At 44.6% G+C, this 16,349-nt stretch overlaps 1 protein-coding gene across 1 annotated transcript in view; it reads left to right on the plus strand.

Moving 5' to 3' along the window:
* LOC119393149 (ATP-dependent zinc metalloprotease YME1L) overlaps window positions 1-16,349 on the plus strand; it is a 232,881-nt gene that overhangs the window by 6,614 nt on the left and 209,918 nt on the right. The window contains 2 exon segments of the mRNA XM_049416127.1: window positions 8,616-8,750; window positions 12,965-13,130. Coding sequence (XP_049272084.1) covers window positions 8,616-8,750; window positions 12,965-13,130 — 301 coding nt within the window.

Here is a 16,349-nt window from a genome sequence, read left to right on the forward strand (position 1 = left end):
TCAAACCTGCGACAAACCACAGTTCCTTCTTCTTAAAATCCGCTCAAAACAGCCTTTTCCTGCTCCAAAAATTGCTCCAAATCCTAAACTGACTAGATCACCACTGCATGAACTTTGTTTTAACAGCAGAGCTGTTCACGTCAGCCGTTGGTTGTAATCCGTCAACAGAAAACTCATTATGAACTGGCATGCACTATGTTAGTCCTCTTTGTTCTGTTCATCTTCTGCTTCGCCCCCAGAACATGTGCGCTGATTTGTCCCGTGTGGGATGGAATAACTCTGATGACTGAGAGAATGGGTACAGAGAAACATGTTTCCTACAATACTTACTAGAGGGAACTCTGGCGCTAGTGTCTATGGGAGCTGCAACGCATGACGCTTCAGCCAGCATGGGAATGATGGGTAGTACACAAATTTGTCTAAACTTCGTTCTTTCGGCTCCGTTTGGCTCCGCGTCGGCTGCATCCGCTTGGTCGCAAAACGAAGTTCAGCAAAAATGAGCAGTTACACTTCACCACTTTAACTTTTTTAGGCTCACCAAATGAAAGCTGGTCACGAAGTTCACAACGGTCTATTCTTTTATCCGAAACGAACGCCAAAACACAGCAATAAACAAAGCCACAAGTACGTTTGAAGCCGCAAGCACGAAGACTAGGCAAATTTGTGTACTACCCATCATTCCCATGGTAGCTGAACGATCGCAGCGCCAGAGTCCCCTCTAGTTAATTTTAGGAAACTCTATGCAGAGAAAGAGATTAAGAGATAGAAAGAAAGAGAGAAATTCTTGGCGAAAAAAATTTCTTGATGGGGCGGGATTTGAACCTGTGTAGCCACGATCCGAAGGTGAGCATCGTAACCACTCGGCTATCCAGGCACGCTAGCAAAGCGTAACGTAGCCTTGTATAATATAGTATACCAAGGGAGTGCGAAAGGGAAGTGAGGGCGAGGATGAGGGAAAGAACGAGGGGAGAGAAAAGCATATCATGGAGAAATAGACAAAAGAAGGAATGGAGAGAGGAAAAAAGAAAGATACGAAGAGAAAAGAAGATACAGAGAGAAACAAGGAAGGCCGCCCAGCTCCGCTGTTCCTTAAGGCTTGGCAACACTAGCGTGAAGCTGTCTTTAGATATTTTCTTTCTTTGTTTTCTGACTATTCTTAGCATTGCTTTCCCATTATTTTTCACACTGTTTTACAGGCATGCTATTATAGTAAACATTCTTTGTGCTTATGTGTGATGCCCTCCCCAATCAGTGCTTGCCATATGAGGCCCGTGAGGTACTTTGAAATAAATACGTAAATAAATGTTTCGCAAAGACATTCTGTACAGTGTCCATGCGCTTTGGATTGTCGATTTATTCACCTTGGCTCTGCCATGCTAGGTAACTCAAATGGTAGAGCGACTGTGCCAGAAAGGCGTTGGTCGTGGGCAGGGCCAGTGGTTGAGGGGGTTCTGACACCCCCGGAAATTTTTTCATGCTTCAACTTTTCGGGTGCCACTAAAGTACTTTCACGCCTTCACAGTGACTACTAGTTGCCAAAGTTGGCCGTTATACTCACAAACACCCCCCGAAAAAAATTCCTGGGTGCGGTCTTTGTCATAGGTTCGATCTCCTGTGAAGGACATATTTTTCTTCAGCTAAGAGGCTTACCTTTCTAAGAAATTCGTATGGTTTTCCTTGTAGCTTTATGCTACAAATGGCTGGTGGTCAATTTCAGTTGGATGTGTGTGTGTGTGTTTGTGTGCAAATGCACACGCACGACGTTGGCTGGGAACCCCGTCGAAATATCGAATAAATGTAAATTTTTTGCCTTTGTATGTGCGCCTGCATTCATAATACCTTTTTGTATATATCAGTGATTCCACTCCTGCGCCAACTGCACCAAAGTGCGCCAAATTGGACTTACCGCGCCATCCTGATAATATTGATGGAAATTGCACCAAACTGTGCCAGAGTCTCGGGTTTGGGAGCGCCTATCACCGGCAGTCGCACCGCCGGCACGTCAGAACATGTGCAGCTTCACCTTGGGGCCGCCAAAGTCATAACCACGGACCAAGAATTATTTTGCTGAATAAACAGCACTCACGCTTGCATCCAGAGCTAATAAGCCACGATGCCATGCTCAGTGCCGATGCAGCTTCTGTTGCGCAAGTCGGCTTGATGGCAAAGCGCGCTCTCCACGGAGGCTCGTGACCTCTAGGCCAATCGGTACCGTTAATATGTGGCGGCGATTCATCGGCGGACGTCTTCTGTTCCAGAAACGCCGCTGATCGCTTGTTTCAAGCGTCGCATGGCACGTAATTCCAGCAAGGTTCAGTAATAACTACACGCGTGCCACTAAAATGGCAGTTGCTTCTGTTTCTGGACATCGCGGAATGAAATCTGGGAACGCGAGCAATATATATATATGGAACAATATCGAATTTTCCGTGCTTCGTGTCCATGGAAGAGCACGTGAGCGGTGGGAATGTGTTTCCTCAAATATACTTTTATTTATGGATCTTCATTCAGATGAGCTTTTTCGTAATTCCTTCCACCAGCATATACGGGTCTGTAATCACTTTTTCGGTAAAAACTGCCTGAAAGGCCCTGCCCTTTCGAGCTCGTGAGTGCTAGGGTCCCAACTCGAATTTTTTGCTTGCATTTTGAGAAATGTCATCTCCTGAAAAGCATGCCTCCTGGTTGGAGCAGCCGCAATTCGGTTTTAATATGTCACTGCTATCAGTAGCGGGGGGCCCATCGCTGATGAGGTTACATGGTGGAGGCCATTTTGTTATGCAATTCCAGATTGTTAATGGCCAGGCTGTTAACCTTCAATACGCAATACACTCGAACCTCGATGTAACGAACACGGATATAACGAATTACCGGTTATAACGAAGTAAATGAAGAATAGTCTTGTCATAGACACAGTGTTACAAATAAACGTTTATAACGAATTTTCGGATATAACGAAGTTATTTTTGTGGCAGATGTGACTTTGTTATAATGAGGTTTGAATGTATTAATGTGAAAGCCTTAGATGCCTAATCAAGTGTGAAAATTGACTGTTGGCGGCGTCAACACAAGCGATGCAAAAAATTATCACGTGATGACGTCATCATGGCCCATGAGCCATAGATTGCCAAAACTTGCGACATCATCATATGACAGTCGATTCACACTGCCTCCGTGATAGTTGTGCCGATCATGGAGACAGTGCAAAACCAGGTGATGTGCAGAAAGCTTGCAATATCTCTGATCCTGGAGGCAGTGCAAAACCACGTTAGGTGCAGAAAGCTTTCAGAGTGGGGTGGGGGAGGATCAGTATATCGAGTGAGAAGAAAAAGAAGATGGCTTTCGCCTTCGAGTCGCTTTAATTAAGTGAATGCATAAGGGACTGACCAAGTTTTTTTTTTCACTGCTCCTTAGAGGGCACTAGAGGGTTTTTGGCGTACAAACGGAACATCCCAGCCATATATACAGCATTGTTGGAAAAGGAAAACGAAGTTTGGTATATCATGTACTCCCCCATTGGACACACTCTCGGGCACTTTCGGGGAAGCTCGACATGAAGCGGATCTCCATCTTCCAGGCAACCCGGCGAATGCGCAAACGATGGTCTGGAAGCACTGCAAGAATGCTCTTGCTTCAGCACAGAGGCCTCAAATAAAGGGAAGGGAGTGTTGAAGGAGGTTGGGTTTCTGAGGCTGGATGTGTGACGTCATGTTGCACCCAGCAGTACGATCGATCGAGAGGAAAAAGAACCTGGCTTTCACCGTGGAGTCGTCTTAGGGGAATACATTAGGGGCCGTGTGAGTCATCAGCATTGGGGCAATGTTGTACCTCGTGGCATTTGTCTTCCACGTCTTGTGATAACCACATAAGATTTACTTTAAGAAATAACACTCTGAATACAATTTTACTGATCCAATATTCTGTTTATTTGCTAGCATCGGAAATAATCACTGAAGAGGTTATTCCTGAACACTATACTGCATGAGGCCCTTATTTTTCCATTATCGAGTGAAATATGGAGTGCTCCTGAGATTATTTTTCTCCACGAGATTTGGAATGAATCAAAATATTTCTAGCTGTTCATAAGAGCTCCATAATAATTATTCAGGCGCTTGAATGTAAATGCAACTTACTTCTCCATTGTACTCCAGGATGTGAAATTAGCTGCTCCAGAGTGCGCCCAGATGCAAAATCACCTGCTCCATAGTACTCCAAGATGGAAATTCTTGCTGCTCCAAAGTGCACCGAAATGAAAATTTTGCTGCTCCAAAAATTGCTCCAAATCAGAAGTCCTCGGTAGCATCACTGATATATATATATATGTATTATTGTCTGTTAGTTCTCATTAATATTGTGTCTAACAAAGAAAAATGAGCTCTTAAAAGTCTTTCCTTTATATATATATATATGATGAAGTGGCTGTCTTCGTTTGCTGTAAGACAACTAGGAAAAGGATATATGCCTCTAAAAAACTCTTCGTCAATGTTTTCAGAGACCAATCTTTATCAAAACAAAATTTACGAGGTTTCGGTACGCTTATATAGAATCGCCCTCTGAGCAGGGAGAGAGAGAAGAAGGAATGAGAAAAAGAAAACGTGCATTCTCGAATAACAAAAAATGTCGCCCGCATCTTCCCACGGGGGGAACTCGAGTAAATGCGTCGCAGAGTGGTGGGGGTAACGCGTGAATGTTGCGTAATTGGGTTTCGCAGAAGCGTCGCGCTGCCCGAGTGATGGATCTGCTGCTCAACGTTCATGAACGGTTGCTGCTTCTCGAGGACGACGTTCAGGATCCACAGCCCGTCGTTGCCGTTTCGCAGCTGCTTCTCTCCCGAGTGAAGGATCTGCAGCCCGTCGTTGCTGTCTCGCAGCAGCTTCTTGTGCACGAAGTTCTGGGTCCGCAGCTCGCTTCAAATGCTTTGTTCAGCGTCGTATGCTCGTCTCTTCGCAGCCTTGTCTTCTGTGTTGCTTGCTGTTGTTGACCCCGACGAGGGTGAGGGTGGGGTAACGTTGCCTTCAACAAGTAGTGGGACGCTGATTGAAGGTACTGTTGCTTCCATCGCATCTACTCGAGTCAAGCAAAGCGTCAAGTCAAGCGAAAGCCAAGTAAGGACGCCCTTGACTGAATTCCGAACGCGCGCTCTGCCGCTTATATACACACCGCCCGCGTTCGATCGAGAGTAGGGAGGGACAGAGGGAGGGAGAGAGAGTAGAGGCTTGCTGCCGCCACGAGACGAGCCGAGCATGCACAGTGGGGGTGTGGATGGCGGCCGACGCCGCAGGTGCGACTAAGAAATGCTCCGCATTTAAAAAAGAGGAAAAATGTATATACTAACCCTGGTGGGAACAATGAGTAAGTACATTCCTTTTGTCCATTGTTAATCCTCACCTCTCTCCCTGTCCCCCTCTTTATTTGTTCGTGAGGCTTCATGAGGGGGTGAGGCTTCTCAAGAAGGGATAAGCATTTAAAGAAAGGATGTATGGTTGAAATGATTAGTACAAGTCTGAGAAAAGTGTAGAATTTAGGTAGAGTCAATGAAACACAGACTGTGGCTCAAGATGATGTTTCGGCTGAGAATGGAAAATTTGCTTTGCTGAAATGTTGCTGAGGGGTCTACGTTTTCTGTTACTCGAGTGTGGGGGGCAGTGGGGGCTTATTCCATAGCTAACGTCCCCACCCTTTCTCGGAATGCACGTGCGGGTGTTGCATGCCCAATGGTATGCTCCTGTCGATATCCAAGAGGAAAAGAGAGAGCATCAATTAAGATTATTATTATCTGGAGTCTTTGGGAGCACGTATGAAAGACAGTATGCGCGGATTGACATTTAGTCCAGCCTTCAGTGTATTAAATTTATAAGTAGGATATGATTCGCGCTGTTCGTGCTCCCTTGTACTGGAGAGACCGCTTGGTGAGAGTACAACCTAGATGGAATCAAACGGGTGGTTTTCGGAAATAATATGCCGAGACAGAGGTAGATCTGGGAATGAATGAACATGTCAACGATGGTTATTAAAGGGACCCCGAAACGGTTTTGGCGATTTTGTACGAACACATTGAGCCGGTAGAGCAAGTCCTAAGGATCATTTACAGACTGATTTAAGCTCTGTGCGTAAACTGTGTAATTTATTACAAGGCTTTGAAGCTGCGAATCGCCACCGATCACAGCGGCTCAGCCAAACGCGTTTTCAAACCGCCCACTTCCAGTGCGCGTCGTATTGGAAGCACGACGTCATGCAGGCGGCTGATCTGATTGGATATGTCCAGTTCACGTCACTGAACCTCCTGTGGGCAGCGAGCGTCGTCTGCCTGTGTTACAACGTACTCCGTGTTGACGTGAGCTGAACGACAGTGTTTATCTCGAGGTTTCTTTTCTTGGACATAATTAATTTCCCTAGCCGTGTTGTGTACCACATATCTAGCAATTTCTAGCAATTGTTGACTTGTAAAGCTGCAACATCGTGCAATGTTCGTGAGGCATCTGGCGAGCAGAATCCCTTCAGCTCGTTGCTGCAATGAGTGTCTCGCTCTCGCTATCCGTTCAATGCCACGATTCACGTTTTTGTGGCTGTAACTTCACCCCTGAAGACACAACCACATTGCCCGAGTTTACGCTTATCGGTGATCGTTCTCGAATTATTTTTGTTTGTCCGCATGCTTTTGCAGATTGTCGCCGTACAGGAGAATAAAATAAGATCTGCTGGTAGTGTGGCGCCACCTGTCGGAGCAGATATCAACCACTCCGTGAGCTTCGTCTTTGTTGGGCCTCCGAGATTGCACGCAACCTGTCGGCGCACAATATCTGAGGCCATGACTGGGCGAAGCTCAAACCGCCGAGTGCGCTCCTGAGAGTGCTGCGATCACCGGCGATGTCAGGGTGTCTGTGAGTTGAGGGTGCAAGGCAGTGGTGAGGAGGAGGGTATAGATATAAATTCCGTAGCGGCCTTGGTAGACAGTGCGTCGCTTAATTTCTGGTGTGAATGATTTGGGGATGCCCCTGCTTAAACGCTGACAAAACTTAAAAAAACCGTTTCACGATCCCTTTAAAGTGGGTGCAGAAGGCCGTGGCAGTCTGACTGATGTATTCAATACTGCATACTCCGCACTCGAGAAAGTAGACTATATTAGGGCTGTCGCAGTTAAGGTTTGAGTGAATAAGATATTTGAAATTGGAATTTCTGCTTTCAACCACGGTGGTTGTCTGTATGTGTTTGCATAGCTTGCAGCAAGCCTTGCCGCATGGTTGATATCCAGTTACGGGTGTCTTATCAGTTTTCGAATGTACAAGATAATCCTTAATGTTTTTGGGGTGTCTATATACAACTCACGGAGGGGAAGAGAAGATTTTTGATAGCCGTTCACTCTCTTGTATGATGTTAATGTGCTGCTTTAGAATTTTGTTTATGTTGGGGGGTGCTTCCAAACGTTAGAACAAAGTTTTTCGTCCCTCTTGTTTCAATTCTTTCTGCTGGTACAGCAACTGCTGGCGATCTAGGTTTGCCACTTTATGTATGGCATCATTGACTATAGGTGGGGGATAGTGTTGCCTTGCAAGTACGTTGCGCAATTTCTCTGCGTTAGCCTCAAAGTCTTCGGTACGGTAGGAAATTCTTCTGAATCGGTTGGCCTGCGAGTATGGGATGCTCGTCTTGCAGTGACGAGGGTGACAGCCATTGACGTGAAGCTGTCGCTGCCTGTCTGTAGGCTTTTTGTAAACGTTACTAATAAATGATCCGTCTTTTACCTTTATGTAGACGTCGAGAAAATTGATTGCAGTAGTTGAGCATGTATAAAGGAACGTTATGCTAGGATGGGCTTTGTTAAAAGATTCGATAAAATTAAGTCCTCTTCAATGTTTGTTCAAATGATAAAAATATCATCTAACAAGCGTTTGTAAAGAAATGGTTTAGTTTTATAAGTTGACAGAAGTTTAGTTTCGAGATTATTCATTAAAATATTACCGTAGTTAGGTGCCATTCGAGTACCCATTGCAGTGCCATTTATTTGTAGATAATACTGGTTGTGAAACTCGAAGCTATTTAATTCATTTGCGAGCTTTGCAAGAGTTTCAATGACTTTTGGACTTGACGAGCCATCACTCTGGCCCTTAATGTGGTGCACGTTGTTGCCAGATTGTGAACTGGTGTCTCCTCATGCTTTTTTCTGGTTTTCCTAAGAGTGCTCAGATCCTTCAGCTGCGAGGAGGTCAGCAGTTTGCATCACTGCCTGTTGTTTTAACGCACTCTACTCGTGGATGTCACCTATGCATCTTTCCTCATTTCATGTGTGCATGGCACATTGTGGAGCAGAATTGGACAGCTATCAACATGTTATCAAACATGGCATCTTTCATCAGCACACCCTGGGCTGATCTCAGCCTTGCATATTATCATTGGTTTCAGTGTCCTACCTAAAAAGTGGACTGTCCTTCTCTGGCAGGAAGTAGCCTGATTAACCATTGTACAAATGAGGCTTCATTGTTCTATGTGCAAAACATGCGTACCAGCATTGCTGTAGTTAGTGAGTATTTTCTGGCATACTGCAAATTACTAGCTAATAATTTCTTTCTGGCTTTAAAAACCCTGCTCTTGAAAATACACATGAGTACTTGTTTGTTCAGGTGCTGTTCCCGCTGAGCCATGTTGCATCGTTGGTTGCAAACAAAAGCACTGGCCGCACCAACCACAAAGGTTGCCAGCGGCATGGGAGACAAGCCCGTGAGAGCAATGTGTTGTGCTCTGAAAGCTTTGGCAATGTGAGTAATGTGTGAACTAAAATGGGTCACTATGTGTTGCACACCTCGCATTATAGAGGAATGCCTGTCTCAGTGTTACAGTTGCATGTAACTGGTTTGCATGTTAATATAAACGGCCATGGAAACCATTTTTTGCTGAGCAGAAATATCATGATGCTTTCTCTTAAAGGGGCACTAAAGGCAAATAAAAATTTATGTCGGAGTAAAAGGCCAATGTTTGAGAACGTCTAAAACATCAATATTGTCAATAGCAGTGCTCTAGTAATCGAGAAATTAAGGTAAATTTAGGACACTATATGCACCACCAGTGAAATGTTTGTAACGAGCCTGATGACGTCAAGAGTCCAGAGTACAAATTATCACTAATATTCAAGCTACTTATAATAAAGAAAGAACATTCCAAGCATTGCAAGACATAGTAAGATGCTGCTTGTGCATTTCTGTTTGATTCTTGGAAGAAAATACTTGACGTTACAGTGGAGAACGGCACGGGTTGTGCAAAAGTTCCGTTTTTGCAGGGCTGCGCTCCGCTCGCGCGGTCGCGCCTCAGTGGTATTTTTGTCATCACGTATGCCTTGCACCCTCATGAAAGTCGCTCTAATGGAAAGTTCGACAAAATGCCGTGTCCATGTGATCTTGTGTAATGTGCCCTTCAGAGCAGAAACCACAGCGTTGGCTGCCGGGCAGTAGAGCCAGGCAACATTGGGCAAGGCAAATGCTACGTCAGGAGGCTTCTACAGGCGCGCGATTTCAAGTGCGTTAATGCTGTGCGGACCACTAAAACGGGATTTTCATTCAAAATAAGCATTTCCTTGGCATGAAACAAGCACTACGAGGTCTCTGGAGTGCTATTTCAATAATCATCGTCAACAGAATAGCATCCCTGGGAGCATTGTTTTCCCAGAGTCTAACCACCTTGGATGGCGGGCCATTGCTGCCAGTGAGGTGGTGCAGCCAGTTTCAATCCCCCACCATGACTTCAGCTGAAAAACTTGGAGGAGGATTAGCCTTCGGGAGTGCAGTGCAATATCTTTATCAGGCCCCATTCGCATTGCCTCCTCATTAGCTTTCCATGCTCCATGCCGTGAGGTAAGGAAAGTCTGTGCGCGTGACATAGGCTGTTGTAAACTCTCCACTTACAGTTGTAAAGCACCCGCTATGCGTCTGTAAGGCAATGCGTGCATCTGTGTACTTTCTTGAGGCAGTGGGTGACGAATTATAGCTCAGCCCTTTGTAATGGGTTGGCGGCTTTCAGCCACCCACTTGTTAATCAGTTTACATGGTTTGACACACGATGCAATTGTGCACTTCTCCCACACAGAATTATACATCTGTTAAAGTGACTCTTTGCCCGATGTGATGACTATGTGTAGGGTCTTTTTCCAAAGCAGTGTCAAGTACTGGCGTCGCTGTTTAGTAGCATACCTGGGTTTGATTCTCGAGCAAACCCTGATTTTTATTCTCTGCATCCATTGGGATTTTTCACTCACAGACAGCGCCGATTTTTTTGCTTACAACCGCACCGACACCACATTTTTTGCGACATGGACTCTTAGCGCTATTGTGTTAAAACTTTCTCAATAAAACCGTCTGCTGGGCTGGTCGGTGTTGCATATCGTATGTTTTAGCACAAGGAAAAACGAGCATGCAAAAGAAGACACGAGGACAACACAGTGCTACACTAACAAGTGGGGTTTATTGCGCATGGTAACGGCATAAATACCAATGTACAAGAAGGAAGGAAAGGGTGTCACATATCGCTTTACAGCAACGGTGCCACCGCTACCGCAGCAATAACACTATCTCTTTTTTAGACTACGAAACTGATGGGCAGCTCACACAACCTTTGCTTTTGGTCTTTTCAGGCACCTCAACAATTTCTCTGGTCATGTGATCTCAATTCCTTGCGATCACTTTAGTTCTTTCAAACATGGGCTTACAACCACAAAGCATGCAGTGTGCGGCAAGATGGCCACTTGTTGATTACATTGTTAGAATGTTCTCGTATGCGGTCATTCAGGCATCTGCCTGTTTGTCCAATGTACTGTATTCCACATGACAAGGTGATAAAGTAGGCAACACCTTCTGCACATGGTACAGACTGTTCGCAGTGTTTTTACTGCAGTTATTACGCTTCTGTGTGGGATTGTTTACCCACCGATTGAGCCGACAGAAGTGAGCAAAATGCCACCGGAGCATCCAAGGTTTCTTTTCACGGCCTCACTTGTCACTTCAGTTAACTTTTTTAATTTTGAGGAGGCATTTTCTGCACAGAGGGCTAAAGATGCTCCGTACCCTCCATATGGTGCAGTGCAGAGAAGCCAATCCATTGCATATTTTCAAAAAAGATATTTGTTTGCTGTACCTGGCAAATAAAGCGCCTTTCATTATTTTTTTTTAGTTGTTTGAACATGCATTTAACCAGTTAGGAAAATAAAAAAGATTGGTATTTGTGTATCACTACTGACCATAAAAAGCTCGGTAGGGAAAGGGTTAAATAAATGTGTGTGCATTATAATGGTGCCGCTTTATTTCCTATTTCTTGTCTCTTTAATATTCTCAACCTTGCGTTGTATTTGCATATATTTTACTCTGTTCCGAGAAACTATTTTGTTGTTGTAAAACAGGTTCAGTTCCTGTACTGCCTTTACTTTCAACCTTTTTTTTTCATCATCCACTCTTATTAAAGCTTCCTCAGCATAGTGCATAGTACTTGATTTGCTTTTGGTCACAGATAACATAGTCTGGAAATTTATAAAGCACGCATTAAAACAACACCGTGTGTATATAGGTTAAACACATTATGCATGCAAAAGGTATCTATTTACTAGATATGCTTATCCGATCAGTTTGAGTATGTGAGAAGGCTACAAGATTCTGACAAAAAGTGAAAAAAGGACACTAGCACCATGAAATTTGGGTTTTCTTTTGATGTCATATATGTAACAATGCCAAATGGCCCAGGAAATGCTTTGACAGCGAACACATATTTTTATCTGACCATTTCACACAGACCAATTAAACTTAGTGCGGTACAGCGTGACAGTATAATTTCTCCTCAGTAACTATGCTTAATAGCTTTACATGATGCCAAGTCTATCACCAGAGATTCATGCACAATCTATTGGCCATGCTTCAGTTGTGTCCATTGCAACTGATCATGCCACAGGAGCCATCAAGGTCTGCTGGTAAACAGGTATTATTTGAATAATTTTACTGTTTCTCTCTAGTGTGTGACACACTTACTCGAAATGTATGCACGAGCAACTGAAAGGTGATAGCACGTCGTTTTCAATATCACTGGGCAGCAGAGTGAACTGAAAAGGCGAAGTATCCTGTCGCATGTCAAGCAAACTTTGTGGAAGTTACTGCAGAAATGAGTGTTCTTCGAGGGGGTGAATTCTTCGCTGCCGACTTCTATGCAGCTACGTAGAATGTTGCTCTTTGAGGATTTTCCTGCACAGAATGAAAAAGATAGATTCCCAGATTAAGTTTGATGCCTGCTTTCTGGCATCTGCATGATGTGTCTAGGAAAGCGACAAAGTACTCGGGATCGTGGCACTGTTAAATGTCTGGCCATGCTGTACGTTCAATGTGTGCACACCCCAAGTGCTTGGAAACGATATGGGAGTGAGAGGTCACGTGACGCAAGTAAGCCAATTGCACTGCCGGCAGCACGCGGATAAGAGATGTCATACTCCGACATTTTTCCAGTGACTCTAGAAAATACATGTGAACAGCTGCTTAATGTTGCATGGCAGAAGCATACAATTTCACAAGGCATCACTCCATGTGAATTGGGTAAGGAGTTTGCAGTTTAAAGCAGCCCACCAATTACAATGGGCTCAGCCATAATTAATTATCATCAGCCAGAGCACCAACAAAGTGTGTAGCTACTTAGGTGCTGATATTGCCTTACACACATACAGTGTGTACTTCGCGACTTTGCATAATGGTGAATTGTGGTGTGGTGGTTACTCTGGAGCTGTACTTGCAGTCTCTTGGAGAGTTTACAACAGCCAATGTCATGCACACAGATGTTCCTTTTCTGGACTTGGATGAGGTGTCCGCCGTGAGACATGGCACTCGAATGAGAAGGCAGTGCGCATGTGGCCTGATAATGATAGTGCATTACACTATTAAAGGTCAAGCATACTGCAAGTTTAAAATTTATTCAGGCTTGTGACTTATATGAGTATTTCTTTCTTTCTTAGGTGCTTTCCTGGCTTCCCAAGTCTAGTTTGCAGTACCTTGCGAGACTTTCGTTGACAGAAGCACAGTTGAGGCATCTAGCAATCCCATGTATTGAAACTGTGCAACACAGGCCCTCCTGGCATGTTTCATGGTGTTCTGCAGACACATTTTTTGAAAACAAGAATGGCAAGTCCTTTGATCATTGTGTGTTGTCTATTGTAACGACCTGTGTGTCTATGACTGGTAGTGATCGGCTAGTGTTTGGCGATTGCACTGTGCCTCATAGTGCGCGCTCTGTTCTGCAACCTGCTGCAGGGGCAGTCTTTCTCTTTGTGGCAGTCATGTTTCAGTGAGAGTGAAGAAATGCCCATGTTTTTAGATTCTCGTGTTTATTAGGTACTTCAGCTAGTCACAATTAATCTGGAGCCATAGCTGTGGATGACAGTTTTTTTTTGGGGCAAATTTATTGATGCTTCTGGACATAAATGTTACCGAACTTTCATTTGTAAATCAGTTCAGCCCTTCACTATAAGAAGCTGTGACTCTTGAAACGTGTAGATTGCATGTACAGCATGCAATTAAGAGCTGCTGCGCAGCAGGAAAAGTGTATCTCATAATGCTAGTGCAATGACAAGGAATATCAGCATTAAAAGTATAGCACTCCAGAGTTGCCTGAGCTAAAGGGACACCGAGGCGGTTTGCAATTCTCAAATATTTGCCTCTTATAACCATGCCTGCATAGGTTTTTTTCTGTGATATTGAATTAAACGACACAAGCTTTGGCTGTGGGAATGCCCTCCTTGCATGCGGAGCCTGGGTGAGGAGAACGACATAGAGAGAAACACAGAGAAGCGACGTCATTGAAAGGGACGTGCAAGATCAGTCTATTCGTTTGCACCGTTACCTGCACTTACAGATTCTTGCGATACCAAGTTCACCAGTGCTAGCTCTATGCCCTTTGCTACGGCCTGTTCGCGATGTCTAACTGGACTCACCGTGCTGAGTTTTGTGTGTCATTTGGCTGCAATAGCATCTACTGTCCTGATAAAGTCTCGCTTAACATATTCCCTGAAGATCAGAAGATGGCTGCAAAGTCACTTGCTACTGTTAAATTCAAATTCGTCGAACCTTCAAAAGCAAGCGTGTTATGCCAGAAGTACTATTACCGAGGCAGCGTGCAAATTGCATCTCAAAGACAGTTGTTATGCCTGACCATGAAGTCTGCATGACTGCGTTCCTTTCATATTTTTGCACAAGAGGAGGATCTCGCTGCTGCCAAGACTTGCCTTCATGAAAGGAAGAAAAAGTGTGGTCTCTGATCAGTAACTTATTGTGGAGCACTGGAAGTTGCGGCAGGGCCCACTATCGCCACAACACTGCACTTCTCAGTGCTGCCTCACTTCCGCGAATGCGGTTTTCTATTGTTACGCCCAGATGTAAGGATACGCAGTTGATAAAGTATGTTCATTGTGTTGTTCGTGGTGCACATTTGACTCTATTTTGGCAGTGTCTGTGGTTTTCGTAGGCCACTGTGGAGCCAATAGCATATGTCGCTGCTTCACAGTGGTCTTCGGCGCTCTCGCCATGTTGCTCGTTTCACTATGCTGCCAGAGCTCAGTGTGTCAGCGGTGCCCCTGATTCTTTTTTGAACAAAAATTGGTGCTCCTTCAGAGCAGTAATGTTAATGTTAGAATAATACTTCAAAAAAGAAAACCCCCAAAGAATTTACAAGGAGCATGCGATTCGAGCTAACGTCATCGCAGCCCCAAGCGGTTTACGGTGTGTTAGCCCACTGTGCCACCAAACTTGAACAGTGAGACTGATTAATGGGCGGAATTTATTTGTCAACACGCTGGTTATCACGCGTCTGAATGCAACGCTAGAAGTTTTCTTCCGCAAAACTCTCATTTTGAATCGCTATTGAATGTGTTAAGGATTGTGTGCTGTGACCACGACCTCCTCTATAAACTTCCGACCTGCTCATGCCGCCGCTCCCCGTGTCGCCAGTTTTTTTTAGTTCCCCAAACTGCCACCGCACGCCGCGGCGCCACAACTGACCCCCATCTATGCTCATATGGCATCGCCAGCTTGCGACCTTGCGGGCTTCGCTATCGGTTGCTGCCTCCGCAGGGTCTGCTTGTTCGGCGCGTATAGTAGGCGCTCGCCTTTGCGACATTCGGAAGTTATTGCATGACATCAGTGACACGCGATAACCTCGCAGTGACTGCGCAATCAGAAGCAACGTTATAGGCAACGGTAGCAGTACATTCCCCCAATGGTGCGCTACTGCGTTTTCAAAGGTCTACGGTTTTTTTTTTAACTCGTACCAGCTATGTACGCAGAGTTCCCGGTGCATCATTAGGCGACATCCCGATTTTCCTATGTATACATTTGTACGAGATACTACGAAAGCCATCATTTCTGAAGAACGGGGTGTCGAGCGCTCTTTCAGCAATGATAGTGACGAATTGCAAAACAAATATATCGCAGACCTAAACTGAGAACGCGTTAAAGTAGCGTCGAAGATGAATATGCAGAAGACAAAATAATACTACATGTGCAGCGAAAGAGTGTTCGCGACGGACAACTCGATACGAGAATCTGTAGAAGAGTACTCTAGGTCAAATATACCGGAGATCCTACTCATGTCTAGCAGATTTAACAAAGAATGAGAGTGGGTGCATTCTTAACTCATGGCTGACAATTCCACTGTCACAGAAGGGGAAAGTGTACATTAACTATTCCAGTTTGCCTGTTCTAACATACACTGAAGTAACTTGGAGAGTGACAATGCAACTACAGAAGCTAAGAACCACGCATGCAATGGAACGAAAAATGATAGGAGCAAAACCAGGCCTAGGCAGCAAGAGTATTTCAGTAGTATTTTAGAGATACTTTTGAGTATCTGTATCTCTGTATCGAGATGGATTTGCAAAATGGTATTTGTATCTCAGTAGTGAAATATACTTGTACGACAAACGTATCGATCATATCGCGATACAGTGGAGGACACGGGTATCATATATCGTTACTTTTTTTTGTCGGAACTGAACTCAATGTGTTCAAAAGGGGAAAGGAAGACTTTTTTTGTCCTAATCCAAGCAAAGGCACGCCGCCGGTCTGTGACACAGTGCGGGCGGCGAAGGGTTCCCCACGCATGCAGAATGGCGCATCTCATAAAGCGTCCGACGCCGCTGACAGGCACAATTGCAGAAGCAGCTATTGCCATCCAGTGCAACATTTTCAGCAAAACAGATCTGATGTCTAGTATTTGTATACTCTAGTATGATGTCTAGTAATGTATACTCTAGTATTTGCATTCTTGTATCTGTCTTCCTGTAACTGTATCACGGTATACTTTTTTTCGTCTTTTTGCGAAAGCATTTCGGAAATACCCCGTTATGT

Source organism: Rhipicephalus sanguineus, chromosome 5, assembly GCF_013339695.2.
Source record: "Rhipicephalus sanguineus isolate Rsan-2018 chromosome 5, BIME_Rsan_1.4, whole genome shotgun sequence".
Taxonomy (NCBI): Eukaryota; Metazoa; Arthropoda; class Arachnida; order Ixodida; family Ixodidae; genus Rhipicephalus; species Rhipicephalus sanguineus.